The following is an 18,748-nucleotide window of genomic DNA, read 5'->3' as shown; positions in this document are numbered from 1 at the left end:
GCTCTATATACACGTTACCTTAATTAACAAATAACAACACATTTTCTCTCAGAACGGCAAAGTTTTTATCTGTTATTAAATTTTAAGTAATCTCTTCATAAAGGATTAAAAAGAAAATGCAAACCACCCAGACAAACCTTTTTATAAGCATTAATTGATACGACGGATCATAAATCCGTTATCCTGAGCACAAAGACGATACAAATAGGTATGCGGTATAATATACAATTAAATAATTACCTTGGATAAAACACCATAATTCGTAATAGAAAGAACACCAGGAAATATTTCAGAAATTTTGTACTTTTTTTGGAACAATCAGTTACTCTTTAGAATCAGATCTTTACTTGAACTACCTTCTCGAACTTTTTATACAGATATTAATGACAAAATGTCGAAGAACTAGTTTTGTTTATTATATCGCATTGAAGGAAGACGGCGCGGCAATTGTCTACGCTGTGTTGGCAATATCATTTTCTGACCTGGCTTAGTGTTAATTGACGACAGTGGGCGCTGTCCTCGATGAAACTTTGCCGGAAGTGGACGTTTATCTTCGTTACAGAAACATGCGTCGTCTTCCCGGCATTCCGTCGCCGACATCACGTGACAATGAGCGGTCAATATGTACATATGCGAATGACATTCGCAGCTCTTCTCTTTCTCGATGTCTTCCTCCTGATTCGACTTCGTTTCCCTTTGTCGAATTGTAGATGGCTCCTGGTCAAATTGAGGTATCACTATATCTGGTCTGTTCTGGAATGGCGTTTGGAAGGACGTCTGTGTCTGAAAAGTCTCCTGTATTTGTGTGTTACCGATGGCGGAAGATTGTTGTGTTGGAATCTGAGCAAATGCATTATTGCCTTGTGGAAACTGCCGAGTTACACTGAACCCGTTGTTGGTAATTGGGATATTTGACCTCGCTGAAACGAAGCCGTTTCCTGCCAAACTTTGTGGTATGAAGGGTGAGCCGGATGATAAACCCGTAGAAACACCGCCAATTGTTATTGGCGCCTGGAAAGATGTAAAACCAGTGTTGGCAATTCCGGGACTTGCGAAACCAGTCTGTGGTAACGTACCAATAGCTGTGTTAAACACTCCTGTTGCGACATTCGGACTGTTTGCTGATTGAAACACTCCTGGGGCGACATTCGGACCAATTGCGGAGTTAAACACCCCTGACGCGACATTCGGACCAATTGCTGAGTTCAACACTCCTGGTGCGACATTACTGTTTTGTAAGTATGGATATGACACCCCGCCAAAACCGGATTGTCCCTGGAAAACTCCCCCACTGACAGTCTGTGTGTAGGGAAATACACCACTATTGTAAACCGATCCACTAGGTGCAACTGCCTGCTGAAATGATGTTGCTGGATTCAGGTAACTTTGATACGCCAAGGGTGAGGGGGAAAATGTAGGTGGCATTGGTGTACCAAATACTGTATTACCTTGTATCAATGGCTGTTGTGACATATACATGTACAAGGCGAGGACAAGTAATGCGATGCCTAAACCTGTATTGCCTGCAAGCACATTTGTCGTTCCAACCACAGCAGGCAGAACGACTCCGATTGGGCCCACAAGTTTCTCTGATGTCTCTGGTGGATTATCATCATCAATACCTGTTGTAGAATTTGCCGAAGATGCGCCGTCCGGTATGACTGTAATCACAGGGAGAGAACTATCAGTCGACGGGTTTGTGGAGGGCCTCCCGCCTGGTGTGATGACAGGGATAGATCCGCCAGGCAATTGGGTTGTTGGGGGAACACCGCCTGGGATTTGTATAGAGACCGATCCACCAGGCGACGGATCTGGAGGTTTTATTGTCACGGCGGGGTCCAATGACGATCTAGGTACGTGTATCCCGATACCATGGTCATCCGCGCCATCACCACCTGTATCCATTGGATCGAAAATGCTTGCATAAGCATCGTATCTTGGTTTGTCGAAGTTAGCCGTAAGGGGAACGCCAGCGCTGAGGATCTGAACGTCAGCACAGTTGGTCACGGTCTGTTGACCACAGTTATTACTTCTAGGGGGATCGCATGTAGAGGTATCATCTGTTTGGAAATATTCATATAATTACACACCTATCGCAACTACTTCTTCAACACATTAAGGTTCTGCAAACCCACTACAAAAAGGCATTGTCACCTTAATGTTCAACTCCATGATGTATCATATTTGATAACCCCAATCAACATATGTTTTGAGGTATGTATATTGACTTTATTAATATTGAACTGAATACATAGCGAATTTAGTTTTCTCTGAAATAAGGCAATAGGTTGATAACGTCAGAAAAACTAATTAATTGACATTATGAAGTCAATCAATATCGTTTGTAAACAAACAGGACAAACGGAATAACACCATATCTAATGTCATATATTTGATGAGATGATGTGGAACTTTTCTATTTGACTAGCTTTTAAGATCAGAGATCAGTGAGTCTAGTCAACATATCAACCGTATACATTATAACGTTTTCATCAACATAGAAATGTGAATCCGATAGTCGTGTTAGCTAGATTAATAAATAATTTTGAGGTATTGAGTCGTTTCCCATCATTCAATATTGCCATAAATGCGCTAAAATGTACACATTGTAAACCATATGAAATTAAAGCAATAGTACATGTTACATAAAAACACGTTTTATCAAGTTCATAAGTTAATCTAGGTCATAGTTTCTCATTTATATACTATTAGAATACGTTACCGGGTCATTTTACTTTATGCTTATCGTGGTTTCGACTGGCTACACACAATGTTGATTGGAGGCCGGTGTGCCCCCCGACAGCTTGTAACCAAATGGCAAAATCGTGCTCTTCATAAGCCAGGTATGTAAATAAGTGTTAGAGAAGCTGCTATTTCATCCGATTTAGTTTGGTTACAAGAAATTGACATGTTATTATGTCAGTAAAAATTTTTCATGAAGGCATCAAATATTACCGACTAAGCTAAATTGAGTATAATTTAAATATTCAATTTGTATATCTCAAAACCGATTTTGAAATGATTTCTTTAAATTTGCCGTATAAGTGATTTGAAATGTATGGTGTTACCATGTTACAATGGTGGATTACTTCAGATAAACCTAAATACAATAGTGGATTACTTCAGGTAAACCTAAATACAATAGTTGATTACTTCAGATAAACCTAAATACACAAGTGGATTACTTCAGATAAACCTAAATACACTAGTGGATTACTTCAGATAAACCTAAATACAATAGTGGATTATTTCAGATAAACGCTTTGTCAATTTTAAATAAAGGGGACGAGGTCTGTTTTGAGGTATTGTGTTTTTTTCCCTGTTCAATGGTTGAAATTTAACAACAATGGACAGGTTGTTATATACATGCAAGTATGAACGGGGAAAAAAATGCTTACGCATCATATAAGCGACCGTAGCGAAGCGAAGGCCGTTCATTAGGTGTGTAAGTAAATGTGTACCCGTTCATGCTTGCATATCGACGGTGTTCTTACAAACGACCCCCTGGCTCACGCGAGATATGTATAGAACGCTCTGACGTCACCAATCAGCGTTTCCGGCATTTGCGAATGTCAGGACCAAAATCGAATCCACCCATTTGCAGTGTCTTACACTTCAAATGAATTATTTTTTTGTCAGCATATTAACATTATATGACGAGCTTCAGAATTTATATGAAAACAACTATTGTATAGTGTCCAAAAGAGAAAGCATAGTCGTCGTCCGCGCCATCTTGTAATGTGCATGGTTATGTAATCTAAGGCTACATCATTGTTATAACTGATCTGTTGATACGTTTTGGTACTGATCCGATTTGGGTAAGATGACAGAACTTGTCACTGTTGTGAGTATGGTCAACTGTAGATTACAGTTATTTCTTTTAAAACCTCTAATACTTAAAATAATGGTGGAAAAAAGCCAAGATACAATAAAAAATATTAATGATAAACAGTAGATCTTGCATATTTTTCTTGGCGAGTTTAGTTTTTGCAATGGGAGACCACTCGAACTACAATATTAAAAGATGTGGATTTTGAAAATTTTAAAAGTAGTCCCTTGGAAAAACAGCAATTCATACTTATATTAACAGCTGTTTTTGTGGGTCACATGTGCTACTATTAGCCTATCACAGAACTTGTAACAAAGTGAAAAATGAAATTTGGATAGTGAAATACCGTTGTTTACGAAATTTTAAGAGGAATGTTATGTAATTGCAGAACCATGTAAACTCCCTCGTATCATGCTCATAGCCTCGATTGTATGGTTAAATAGATAATCGGAAGTTGTTTTCGACGCACTCACATTGAAAGTACACTTACTTTTTAATTTATATTTAAACAAGTCTTAGAACAGGAATTCTAAACATTACAAAATTGAATATGACAATATCTTTCTAGAATATTTTTCCCGAGATGAACGTAACCTTAAACAGTACTATCTTATTCCTTTATTTGAAATGTCAAGATTACCTTCTAATAAGGACGGCATAAACAATCCTTTTTAAAACATCCTACATTTGAAAATTTGTGTTTAAAATAGCTATCTCACAACTTTTCTGAAATATCGTCGGTAAAAAAAAAACATTTTCTTTTTTATCACTCCTTAGCTTTTATAAACACCAGAACAGTGCAGGGATCAAAACAGCCTCGTGTCAAAGCAGGCCATAACCTTTGTAACCATTCATTCCGCTGTTTTACACAATTTTACCGTCAAAGATAATATTACAAACATTTTTTGTTTAACATATTTGCAAAAAAATAATTTCGAATCTGCTAAATGTTATCAATACCAAATTACTTTCACGGACATCATATTGAAGGTGATCTATATAATTTATATTTACCTCTCCATAGCCACTGTATTACACAGTTCTGACAGGTGAGCCCGGCTGGCAGCTGTAGGGTGTATGTCGCCAGGCCAAGCTGTCGTGGTACTGGGATTCGTGTTATCTGGGTGTTCTGCCATCGTAATACATGTTGTCGGAAACAGGAGTGGGATACTCTTGTGGTTTTATCTGTAACACACAGCGAAAATCGGAATGTGCCTCCTTGATTTATACTTCTAATGTCCACGGAGATGTTTATTTGATGGCCTTCGTGATACTGCGCAACTACCTCGCCGATGGAGTACTTTCCGCCGTACTCGTTTGGCCTGTTGGAGTCGGCGGCATCGCCACAGGGGCCACACTTCCGTTCGTAATCCGCGTCAGTCGACTGGAAGAAAAACGAAGCAAAAGATGAAGAAAAGGATGTGTCGGTAGTAACCATTTTTCACAAAGTTCAATGATTAAAAATACCTGTCTCACGAAATACATCAGTGAAGAGAAATGTTACAAACATACACTATAACAGGCGTGATAGAAGTTAATATAACCTCACAAAATGCACGAAAGTATATCACAAATTCAAACTGTATCTTCACACTACATAAAATTATAAAGTTAACAATTCATTAATAGGCACAAAATAATGAAAAGGAAATAATGAAAAGTAATTTAGGATGTGGGGGAGGGGGACTCACAAAATATCGGGTAATGATACGAATGAACATATATAAATTCATAGGAAAGAACTACATATGGAAATACGTATAGTCCCCAATACCAAGACTGTCCAGATTTTTTATAAAGATTCAAGAGTTTTTAATCAATTTGATAATGATAATAATATCATATGTGGTGATTTTAACTGTGTTTTAATCCTAAATTAGACTATGATGACAGTTATAAGAACATTAACAATCAAAGGGCTAGGAATAAATAGTTAGAAATTGATGAGAATAATGGGCTTATTGATATTTTTCGGGATCAACATGAAGGGACTAGGAGCTATACATGGATGAGAAAGACCCCAATAAAACAGGATAGGCGAGACTACTTTCTCGTATCTGAATCTCTTTTAACCAGTATTCAAGGTTTAAGTATTGAGGCAGGGTACAGAACAGACCACTCATATCCTATTTGAACATTAAGAATGAATGAATTTAAGAAAAGGAAGAGTTTATGGAAGCTGCATAACTCTCTTTTACAGGAAATTTGATATCATGACTTGGTCAAAAATAATATTTTAAGGGTTCAATAATTTTACTGCCTGCCAATATATAATATTAGTTCTTTGAAAGACATACCTGGGGAGAATTAACAGTTTACTTTAAGTGATCAACTTTTCTTAGAAACATTACTGATGGAACTACGTGGTGAGACAATTGTATATGCATCTTATAGGAAAAAAATAGAAATGTAAGGGAGAAGGAGCTCAAAGATAGCATACAGAAGTTGGAATCGGAAGATATTGTTGATTTAGAAACATTGGCATCAGAGAAAAAATTAGCTTGAGGGTATTAGACTAGAAAAGATTTTAGGCAGTTTAGCTCGTTCAAGGGCAAAATGGGCAAAGGAGGGTGAAAAACCGACTAATGTTTTTTTTTTAAACTTAGAAAACAGAAATTTTGTCTCTAAAATTATACCAAAAATACAAAAGGACAATAGAGACATTATAGTTAAGCAGGTAGATATACTGATTGAAGTTAAGAATTTTTATGAAAGCATGTATAAGGCGAATAATAACTTCGTAAATATTGATCTTAATAACTTCTTAAAAAATTGTAACGTACCCAAGTGGACAAATATCGAATCTACAGATATCGAAGGGCAGATAACTCTCCAGGACTGTTTTTAAAAAATATGAAAAAAAAATAAAAGTCCAGGATCGGATGGTTTTACTATTGAGGTTTTTTTTTAATGTTTTTGGAAGCAATGGTTTTGTGGTAAGGTCAATAAATTATGGCCATTCTACTGGAGAGTTATCTGTCACTCAAAGACAAGGGATTTTAACTTGCATTCCAAAAGAGGATAAACCAAGACACTTGTTGAAAAACTGGCGACCAATATCATTATTAAACATTGTGTATAAAATAGCATCGAGGGTTATTTCTTCTAGAATAAAAACAGTTTTAGATAAGCTAATTAGTAGTGATCAAACATGTTTTTTTGATGGTCGTTATATTGGAGAAAACACTCGTCTTGTTAATGATTCATCCAGTATACAAAAGACCAGAATATCCCAGGCATGTTACTAATAATTGATTTTGAGAAGGCATTTGACTGTCTCTTGGAAAGGAGTAGATTCACGAAGGGTCATTTTTGGCCCTGTTTTTACGAAATTTTCAAACTTGTTACAGAACAAAATAACATGTGTCAAATTCTTGGCCTATATCTAGAAAAACATATTCCAAAATGTTCGACAGAAAAAAAATCGTATTTTTCTTACTCCGCATGTCACAAATTACCATGGTTACGCCTTTTGACTAAAATTTACCCCATATGTCTAGATGTTTTACTCAAATTAACATAGGCACCACACTTCATTCAGAATATTTTTTATTGCAAACGAAAGAAAAGATATTTATTTGTATAATTTGTTATTTGGGCGAAGTATGGTTACATATGATAAAACATGAATGTTTGCCAGTTGGAAGTGAGAAATTTGTGGTTGAGTATCGCGGCCAGTGCGCTCACGATTACCAATGTTAAATGCTGGTGACAACGTTACGTTCCAGCATTGATATTTTGCTGTTCCCATAAATAATAATTCATTTTGATCATCACGACAATCACGAAAAGATGAAGATGTAGTAGAGTCGAAATTTTCCCCTATTTTCACTTCAAGTTTGGAGTAAGAAGCTGGAATCGTAACAATTGAGGTGAGAAATAATTTCCCCTCGATCGAGCTGTCATCTGACAAAGAAAATTGGACAACTCGTCCCGAAATGTCACAGTTGTTAATAAGGTCACGTTTTACGTATTTATAAAGATATTTTGTTCTGGTATTGATAGTGACGTATTTTAACAAATGTCGGAAGTCCTATTCATCAGTGAAATAATGAAAATATCTGCTATAAGGCGTGAAAACATCCATCCATTCTATCGATATTGCAGCCTGAATGCGACTCTTGACATAATGATGAGTCCCGGTTTACCCCTCGTAGTTAGTTTTGTAACAATAAGTCCGTATAATCCATTTTGCTTTCACTGATGCTTCTTCTGTAGAAAATTTAGACAGCAGTACATTGATTTGATGACAAGAAATTGGAAAATAGCGCAAAAAACAAGCAAAATATCACGAGTGACAAATGATTGAACACTATCTACAAGTTTTGAAACGTCGATTCCATTGAGTGGTACGTTAGTTTAATGGTTACAGCATCAGGTCTCCGTGAATTTTGCCCTTCTTTTGTGGGATACGCTCGGCCAGGCACACTGTGTCATACTATCACAAAATGAGTCTTTGTATGGCGATAAATCATTCTTAAATGATTCAGAAACAAACCAGACCAAACCAAAGAGCTTATATTAATCAGTCTCATTGGATCAATCTTAAATCACTCCCTATTCAATCAATACTGGTATAAAACAGAGAATTATCGAGGTCCGCAAATGCTTTCAACTTATATTATTTTAGTTCTGCAGAATGGCTGGTGTTGTGCCGAGACGATTTTAATGTGTTTTATGCTCAAAACGGACGAAGCCGAAAGAAAGACGGAATGTTTAACAAAGGAACTGAAGAAGTTCTTGCAAAAATCATTTCTTATCAAGAGCAAAGACAATGACGTCATCTGTGATAGATGCACAGATTCAGAATAAGGCTTCCATCAAAACAACCCACTGAGAACAGTGACGAGAACTTTCAACCTCCGTTGAAGAAAAGATATATAATTACGTTTCATATAATAAATTATGTGTAGAAACTGAAATACAATATTACTTCCGAGACATACTTTTTGTTATTATATTAATTTTGAAGTATTCCATAAACATGCAGGTGCCACCTGACAAGCAGGCATAATTGCAACATCAACACCCATATGGATAACGGTATAGTGGAACATTTGTTGCTGGTAGGCTGATGATGTAAAGTCACATGGCAAATGTAAATATATACTATATATTATTAAACTCATGCTGGAAACCCATTTTTACTGTCTCCTATATAGCGTTGCTATGGTATAAATATGGTTGCTATGGACGTTTTTGGTAATCAAATGACAATACCAAATTATATTCGTTTTCTTATCATAATACACTTCAACGACAATTATTAGATCAGCATTTAAAGGTCTAAAAATGTTAAAATTGAAACGAAACAAAAACGATAAGAAGGAAATCTGTAGATTTCTGTCGTAAAAATGATCGACGTTGCTAGGGCTGTTGCTAAGGAATGCAAATCCCAATTGATAAAAAACTATGTTTTAAACCTATTCCTATTCATACAAGTATGTGGTATAAATATGAAAACAATTAAAGACAGGGCCAAAAATGACCCTTCGTGAAATTTGGCTCATTTGGCTTTGGAAATAGTATAATATGAAGGGTGTAGAGATCAAAGACTGTCCTATCCTGATTTCCATGATGACACTACACTTATATTAGATGGCTCTGAAAGATCATTGATAGAAGCACTTAATGAACTAGACAGTTTTTCTAAATTTTCGGATTTAAAGATTAATGTTAACAGGACACAGGTTATTTGGATTGGCAGTATCATATTTAGTGATGTCAGCTTTTTTCCAGAAATGAACCTAGATTGGGGAAAGGAAACATTTACTTTATTGGGAATAGAATTCAGCTTGAATTCACATCAGATACCGAAGCTTAATTATGACCAAAAAAACCTCATTAAACTGAAAGCCCTAGTTAGAATCTGAAGTAGAAGGTCATTGACACCTATTGGGAAAATTCATATTATAAAATCACTGATGCTTACTGCTAATTTTATATCAACTTTGAATTCTATACTGTTTGAGAATATGTGGAACAGTAAAACTGACCAGGTAAAGAGGGATCTTATTATACAAAACTATGTGGATGGTGGATTGAAAATAGTTAATGTGCAGGCTTTGATTAATTCTCTGAAACTGAATTGGGTCAAGAGACCTTAGTGAAGGTAAATGGCAGTACAAATCTATTGTAGATATTAACCTACCTGTTAATGTTGAGGATGACTATTTACAAATTTGTTATGATAAATGCAAGAATCAGTTCTGGAAAGATATCTTGAAGGCATGGGAAAGACTTAGAAAGCTGAGACGGAAAACCCATTTGGACAAGGGAAAGAGGTCACAAAAACTCGAACATGGTTTAATAGACAAGTAAGTGTTGGTAGAAGGTCATTTTTTACAGAGAATGGTACAGCAATGGTATAGTTATAATAAGTGATTTAATCAAAAAGGATAACTCTTTTTTCAATTTTCATAAGTTTATAGATTTATTTCAATAAACATAGAATTTCTAACTTTCGAAGGTATTATGGCTGCAGTAAGACAGTTTTTAGCAGGTAATGACATGACATTTTTTAAAGTTTCTTTTCCATATTTTCCAGTAAATTTGGAGAGGTTTTTTTTCTGCTTAAATTTCCAACTGGACAGATTAAATAGAATAGTGAACTTGATACCAGCACTGGAAACGTATACATCAAACCCCTTTTAGAGTTACTTCTAATACAAAGCTACAATGGCTTCAGTTTCGAATTTCACATCATATACAGCGACACATTTGTATTTATTTAAAGTGGGTATCTCAGATAAACTTTTCTGCAATCAGGTCGAAGGAACTATAGTGCATTTATTATGGGAATTCCAGGAAGTTCAGTCTTTTTTGCAAAATTTTAAATCTCTTTTAGATGCATTGCTTATTCCTTTTTAATACAATAAACTCACATTTATATTAGGATTGTTTACACAAACAGAACGATTTAATAAGAGCGATAACGAAATACTTTTAATAATTAAGCAATACATTTACAGCTCTAGATGTAACAGTGAAATGTTGAATAACAACACTCTTATTTTTAAAATCAATGACAATTACTCTGTACAACGTTATATTGGAACTGCTAAATCTGAATACTATATGCAGAGATTTACTTCATACTGGGAAAATAGGATGCGGCTGATAGAGCTTGTGGACTAATTTTAAATATAAGTGTACACAAAATTACACACATATACGCATTGTTCATGTATTGAATATTTCAAATATGTTATTTATTAATTAGTACACAATTACTTTGGCAAGATATTTTGCTGATTCAGAAAAGAAATATATTTTTAAGTACTATATGAATATAAGTCAACATCCCTATCTCTGGTATCTATCCCTAGAATTCACTAATATAATATTTCTATGTATCTATGCCTATAATTCATTTTCTTGTTCATTTCTTTTTTCTTCTTCCCTTTCCTTTTTCTCTTTCCTTCCTTTTCAACAATATTATATACATGAGATATAGCAATTATAGGGATTTTATCTTTTTATAGACAGAGTGTTTGTGAGTGTGTGTGAGTGAAAGCTTAAACAAGTGGGTATATCTGTTGATGTTTTTTGAATAAAGTGCAGTGTATACTTTAGTTATATGTATAAAATAATAACATGATGTTGAGTGTTTGTCTTAAACTTTGTAAACATGTAACAGGATATTTAAAAGAAAAAAATATTATGCTGATCTTCCTCATTATGAAAATAAATGACGATGCAGTGTGGTTTAGTGGCAGTGTTGATGATAGTTATATTAGCAAGATATCAATAATGGTAAAAGTGAGGGTGCTGGTGATGTGCTGAGCTAACTGCAAAGGATGACATTTTTTGTACAGATTGATGATGCTGAGTTGAAATTATGGTCAATCTGATTAAAATCATCTGTTACATGGCTCCGCCTGAACATCTGAATGTGCCGCGGTCAGTGTCACGTTCAAGTGACCTTTAGATGAACCAATCAGAGGCACCCTGGCAAACGTTTGCCAGCGAATCGGAATATCATGGTTGATATATAAATAGCGAGGGGTATCGAACAGATTAGTTTCCAAAACAAATATGGCAGCGGGAACTGACGTTTCTACGACGCCAAGGAAAACGTACCCATTGAGTAATAATTGCGTAGGCAACACCGCCATACAGTCTTTCTTCTCTAATAAAGCTTCGAATATCTTTTTCTGTTCGGGTTTCAGACGATCAACATTTATTGTGGGGTGTGCTGCAGTAGGCACTCATTGTATGATGATGATAATCGTATGGCCATGCTGAGGATTACTATGATGATCAGAGCATTTGAGGATGATGATGAGATAATGATTATGATGATGGTGATGATTATGATGATGATGATGAACATGGTGAGTGTATAATTTGTGAAAACGTGTGCAAGAGAGTGTGAAAATGAAAAAAGAAAATGATAGTCCCCAATACGTTACATTTTTAATTCACAAACTGTCCCCAAAATGGAAGTATATATATATAAGGTAACACTATACCATAAAGTCAATTATACAATGAAAAAGACAAAATCTTAAATAAAATAACACTGAACTTAAAGGTGGAAAACCTTACAATGAAAGAAACTATAATATTATTGTTAATAATCTGATATCCACAAATAATACACGAACGCACGAAACCTCGCAATGACAGTTATATAATTAACTGAATAATCCGTGTAATATGTGGTCTATGTGATGTCGCAGAAAACACCCGTTGATTGCTCTTTTGGTTGTATCCTCCTTTTTTATTTTTATATGAAATCACACATAGTACAGCTGTATAGCCTATTATTATCACTAGAAATACATAGAAAGTTAGCACCTAAATGAAAACCTTGTTTGTAGAAGCAGAAAGACAAACGAATTGAACATTTCACTGCATCATAGGATCATTTTGTCCATTTAGGTTTCATCAATGGAAATTAGGGTTAAAATAAAAAAATAAAACTCATGTCTGAAATGGTACCAACGATTGTGATGGTTAAAGCATACCTTTACACACTGATAAGAGATGCCTACTACACACATAGGTTCCTGGTATACAAGCACACCTCTTAAACCACTAAATAAACCACAGACATATGTCGCCATCAAGTGGATGTCCACGTCCCCGGGGTAGATACAGGTAATACTAGTTTGTGTACGTCGAATACCACCGTAACTGATAAAGTAACATCATGCACACACAATTTGTCCCAATGAGTAAATTAAATGACATTTTATAGAACTAAATAAAAGGTTATATGAGTTGTGGAAAAACAGTAATTTGTAGAGACTTTAATAAAAGTGCAAGTCCTATCAAAAGACAGCAACAGTGAAGATTATAGGGTATGTTGTCCCCAAATGGCATGTCGTTAACGCAGTAAACCAGTGTCAAAACAGGAATACAATGAAACAGTAAACCACGGCGTCAAAACAGGAATACAATGAAACAGTAAACCACAGCGTCAAAACAGGAATTCAATGAAAATCAAAGACACCAGGACTTTAAGTTGATACATAAATAGAGGTACACTAATTTGACATGACAATACATACAGAAAATGAAATTGACATAAAAAATATACAGAAACCTAGTAGACACCATAAATTAAAAGATCGTATTAATCGCAAGAGCTACAGCAAGACGTAAGCAACTGTCTTGGAATAGTAACCATCCCCAACACTAAATGAGACAACTGTCATTTCTGTGGTTCAATCCAAGAAAGAATCTTGTTCACAAACAGTGAACATGTATGTCTTCATGTCGGAATACTGTTGTTTAATTCAGGTCACAATGACTTGCATGTGGTATGTTTATAACTTTATGGACTAATATGATCGTATTGAACCAACCAACCAATCAAACACCAGTCTAAAACATAAGTTTGCAGTTGATTCTCGTTACTGTCACCGTTTGACCTTTAGTCAGAGCTGCCCTATTTCTATACACAATCGTCCCAGTCATCTAGCTGTTTCACAATCCATACCTTTTCGCTAGAAACGATCAATGCTCTACTGCAGTCCATTTCGATTGTTTTTATCAACCGATCCCATTGTCGCAAGGCACAACTAACATTTCCTTATATCAAGGAGCCCATTTAATTCTCACAAAAAGAAATCCCTATTATCTCAAGGATTTTTAAGAAAAGACGTGCATTTAATTGGGAAAGATATTTCCCTTCTATGTATCTTAAATGGATTCCATTTTCCTTTGATAGTTTAGTGTGTCACACGGTTTGACATTTTGAAAATAAATCTGTTTTAGCAAGCTTAAGGACATAAACGAATTCCACCAACGGGATCCTTATTTAATCATAAGAACTAAACTTGTGTTTTCAACACGACGAAGAGTATATGGAGTAAATTAGCTTTCACATATGTCAGGAATATGAAATAAAGTTATATTATATATATGTGTGGGGAAAGTCGTCTGGAGATGCTGCAGAAGACAAGCGCGAAATGTTGCTGAAGGATTTAATGAGTTCAAATCAAGTCATGAAATCACTATTAATTATCTCTCATCCTCTGCTTCATATGGTAGTATCTATTCTATAACAGCGGCACCTTAATCGTCTCCATGCGCGACAAATTAAACTGTTTCAAAATACAGAAGGAAAGCAAACACTGATTCTTGTAAAGCTCTGTAAAAATGACTATAAAGTGCAACAGTTTCTATAGCAGAAACCCTGTGTAATATATGACATAAGTCTTTATTTCTGCCTATGCATATTCGGACAACTTACAACGCATAATAGGTTTGTTGCATTCAATTACATTGCATACCCGACAACTTATCACTTTCTTATGTTTATCAGTGCTAATACCTTTCCTTTGTCTCCTCATTCCAAACAGTTCTGCGCTCTATCGTATTACCAAGTGCCTCTTGTCATTAATATAAATGGACTTGCAGAAAATATTTCAGATTTACTTACTCTTTTCGCGCCACAATTAAGTCTGTCGAAGTAGTCATGGTTGACAGCTTGCCAAAGTTGGTTGGCATAAGCGGCATTCCCGAGGTAGGCCCACATTGCGGACCTCATCACGGGGGCAATCATTGCCCCCTCTAGCGGCTTGTTCGTCTCCTGCCCCCATACAGAAGGGACATCACCCACGGTCAGCATCAGAAGCAGCCCAACCGTTACAAAGTGCATAGCCTGCATTGTATGTGTTCCAGGTACCTACATAGCTAAATCCTATGGCCTGATACTGTTGTAGAGATTTGCTGCCTGATCAGCGCTGACGTGAGGTATGTATGATGGAGTGGGCCCGCGTGCGAAATGACGACTACGTGTGACGGACACGGGTGAATTACTCAACCCGTCAAAGATAGGAGCAACTGGCGACATCCTAGGATTGGCACTACCAAACGTGTATGTGGTGAGTGTATAAGGTAGTTATGTATGTGTGGCATTGCAGTAAGGATAAACAGGATGTACCGCAACAAGACAATTAAACATTGTTTCAAGTTTTACAATCTAAAAAGCGTTAATTGTGTCATAATGCTTGTCCATTGGTGATCATTTTTAAGGTAACTCTCAAAATCCAAAATAAAGACGGCTTTGTTTGAGATCCACAGTATTTTTCATACACTTTATCTTGCATAAACCACTTCTAATTCATTATTATTTTTCAGAAATTTATTGGATGAAACAAGATGTTTTTGTATTGGAATTAATGCAATGCTTTCCATTCATATACCTGTTCATGCTGCCCTAGAAAAGCTTCGTAAACACACTTAATTGAATATTATGTATGCTAGCTCTCGGCGAAAGACGTACTACCATCATACATTTTCATCAACTGTAAGATATAGAGCGGTCGTTAGCCATGCTGTCGACAACACTTCACAACAGTTGGATGGAATGATCTACTATGTCCTCAACATAGGCTTTACCTACACCAGGAAGAGACGATGTGTTCAGGACAAGCATGTTACTCTTCTAAATCACAATTCAAATCAAGGAATTGAAACAGTGATCAACATTTAGTACGCATTACTGCCATCCAAAAATAGTTATATAGTCACAAACCTCAATTTGTAAAAGTCCATGCCAAAGAAAGGCGGTATGTTTCAACTGATTAGAGGATAGTTAACGATCATGAAACAATTGATGGGGCGAACCATGTGTTTCGGAATGACAAGGGTTTCTCCTATACTTCACATTTACATTTCCAGTTTTGCTAAGCAAAACATTAATTAATCTAATTTTCCTACTGAGGTTAACACAGCTAGCCCGCGCTATTATTCTATAAACGCACCAGTTGCGTCAATACTTTATACAATGTTACCAGGGTAGCGTTATGCATTCTGTTACGTATTCCATCAGCTTCGACATGCTCTTACGGCAATCAATCGCTCCCGTGTGATGCAGACAGATGTGTCTCAATCCCGGAGATAAGATTTTAAATTCTAGCAATGCCTCTTGCTATACTTTAAAAAATACTGCCAATATTGTTTTTAATTTCTTAATTTACATCACACAGGAATAAAAGATTGTATTATTCCTGCGTCGCAAATGTCAGTCGTCATGGTGACCTCCGTCAAAGGAATGAGTGTATAGGTCATAGATCTAACCAAAACGGAAAACATAAACACCAAAGATACACTGTACGCTCATAATCGATGTCATGTGAACACGACCGTGTCAGAACATTGCGTAGAAACAAGACTTTCCGTTGGAAAACCTGGCTACATAAACAGAAAAAATTAACACTTAGAGAAACAATAATTCATAAACATGAAGAATTTGTTTTCCATTAGCATTGAGATAAGAAAATACGGAACATGTAAATTTCAATAAGATGTGAACTAACACATTTTTTATGGAACCCTTACCCTTTTCGATCAGGTTTTAGTTAGGTTGTTTGTTGGTTAAAATCAAATCTAGATTTTCTTTTTTCCCAATAAAATCTGTATATGATTATTACGTTTTCGTTTTATAAGCACTTTTATGAATACTACAGTGGAGTATCACTGAATGATGTAGTCACATACAGAATTACTAGGATGGTATACACTACCTTTGTGCTATATAAATACATGTAGCGTTATAACGTTAACAGGAATATTAAAATGTTTGTCAAAATTTGTATTTATACTAGAGTGATGTGTGATCCTGTATAGAAGTTGGTATAGACGTGACCACACCTCTATAGTGTACGCTACACGGTGATCAGGCTGTCAGGTAAATGACGGATGACTTGTACAAGGAAACGCGGTATACTAATTCTCCTGTAGTGAATGTGTTGTTAGCTTAACAATCTGTTTAAGAACCGTGTCGTCGTAAACAAAAATAAATTAGTTAATGGCATTGAAGTGTATTATGTACAGCCATGATGGGTTATATTGACTATGCCTGTAGTAGTTTTGTCTTGCTGTTATGATTCCGAAGGTGGCGGAATTAAAGGCGTACTGTAGGAAGGCTGCAAATGTGTTGGTCATTATATGTTTTTACAGAATATCGAAATTATTCAGCAAATCAATAAAGTTGTATTCAGCAAATAATAAACGGTGAATCCAGCCACCATAGATGATAGAAGAAGTTCCAGCTTCATTCTTCCCGTAAAACTACCTTGATGCAAAGGAGCTAAGCCAGTCACCTTGGTTCTAAGTAGATATTATATATAACCACCTTCATTCTTTCCCGTAAAACTACCTTGGTGCAAAGGAGCTAAGCCTGCCACCTTGGTTCTAAGTAGATACTATATATAACCACCTTCATTCTTTCCCGTAAAACTACCTTGGTGCAAAGGAGCTAAGCCAGTCACCTTGGTTCTAAGTAGATACTATAACCACCTTCATTCCAAGCGAACGACAAAGCGACTTTCCTTTCAACTTAATAAGCAAACTACCTTGGTTTAAAGAAGCTTATCGTTCCCCTTGGCTCTAAGTACCTCCGTGCCCATCTGTAGCTCTTGGGTAATCAATAAGCAAGAAACAGTACCCACCTATTAGAATGCCAATGGGTTCAGGTTAAAATGGGTTATGATATACATGTATATTGTTTGTTAAGCGCAATGGTAAAAATGGGAAAAACATAGTGGTGTTGGTTTCAAAATCGAGTTCTATTTCTGCCAAAGCTTTGATATTGTGGAAGTAGCATGATAGGACTACACTGACCTTTTTTAATATTTGGAAAAGAAAAGTTAGCAAAAGGGAAATTAGCGTCGTGGTGTTTCAAGAGTTTATCATTCTCGTACTTACGAGGGTCTCTCTGTTGTATTATTTATTTCATGTTCAATTACATACATTTAATGTTAAGTTTGTTAAAACTGAATTAGTATGGTTAAGTTATGAACCATATCGGTACCGTTTTAACTGTACAAGTTGCCTATGGGTGTAGAGTAGTGATTGACATCCAAGGGACTATTGGTATGGTCAACGTTCATTCGAAGATAGCTGTCGGTCGGCCATTTTGTTTATCTGATCAGTTTCAAAGGTAAACATGAACAATAAAGGATATTGGAGAACCTGCATATAGAATCCCTAATATTAAATTATGTAAAATTGTATATTATGTACAGCATATTTGTAAATAAAATATTGTTTAAACCAACAGGAACTGTTTAAGGACGGACGACGGACGACAGCGCACAGACCGACCACGGACCTAGATATTTCCCGGTTTCGACAGAAATATCATGAACGGTACCACATTATCCTTACTATTTCGTAAGACGTGATGAGACTTTTTATGTTTTGCACGGCTTCATGTCTTTTCTTTTTTTCCGGTGTCTCGTATGTACCTGTTGTTGTCTTTTCCTTTCGACTTTGTATTCATATTTAGTTAATAATACATTTATATGAAATAGTGTTAAGTCTGTAGTATGTCATTATACATCTGGATCAACATATCTATATAATCTTATATAAATGACTAACAGTATCGAAATATAAATAAAAACGTCATTTGAATTCTAAATCGATAAAACTAAGACAAAGCATGAACAAAAGCAA

At 35.8% G+C, this 18,748-nt stretch overlaps 1 protein-coding gene across 1 annotated transcript; it reads right to left on the bottom strand.

Annotated features, from left to right (window-relative positions):
- Positions 1–51: 51 nt before the first annotated feature.
- LOC110456506 lies at positions 52–15,080 on the bottom strand. Its single transcript, XM_021507294.1, has 3 exons — positions 14,724–15,080; positions 4,844–5,213; positions 52–2,060 (listed from the first exon to the last, which is right to left on the bottom strand). Exons 1-3 carry the CDS (start codon positions 14,949–14,951, stop codon positions 403–405), a joined length of 2,256 nt encoding a protein of 751 aa, XP_021362969.1. The 5' UTR covers positions 14,952–15,080; the 3' UTR covers positions 52–402.
- Positions 15,081–18,748: the final 3,668 nt, after the last annotated feature.

The sequence above is a fragment of the Mizuhopecten yessoensis genome, unplaced genomic scaffold (assembly GCF_002113885.1).
Source record: "Mizuhopecten yessoensis strain PY_sf001 unplaced genomic scaffold, ASM211388v2 scaffold8765, whole genome shotgun sequence".
Taxonomy (NCBI): domain Eukaryota; kingdom Metazoa; phylum Mollusca; class Bivalvia; order Pectinida; family Pectinidae; genus Mizuhopecten; species Mizuhopecten yessoensis.
This window is presented reverse-complemented; position numbering and strand designations above follow the sequence as displayed.

Bases quoted from the DNA above. Each gene is read 5' to 3' on its own strand.
- LOC110456506 (XM_021507294.1), bottom strand. From the start codon at position 14,951: ATGCAGGCTATGCACTTTGTAACGGTTGGGCTGCTTCTGATGCTGACC. The intron at 5,214-14,723 runs GTAAGTAAATCT...TTTTTCTTCCAG, and splicing joins TTAATTGTGGCGCGAAAAGA to TCGACTGACGCGGATTACGA. The intron at 2,061-4,843 runs GTAAATATAAAT...ATTTCCAAACAG, and splicing joins AATACAGTGGCTATGGAGAG to ATGATACCTCTACATGCGAT.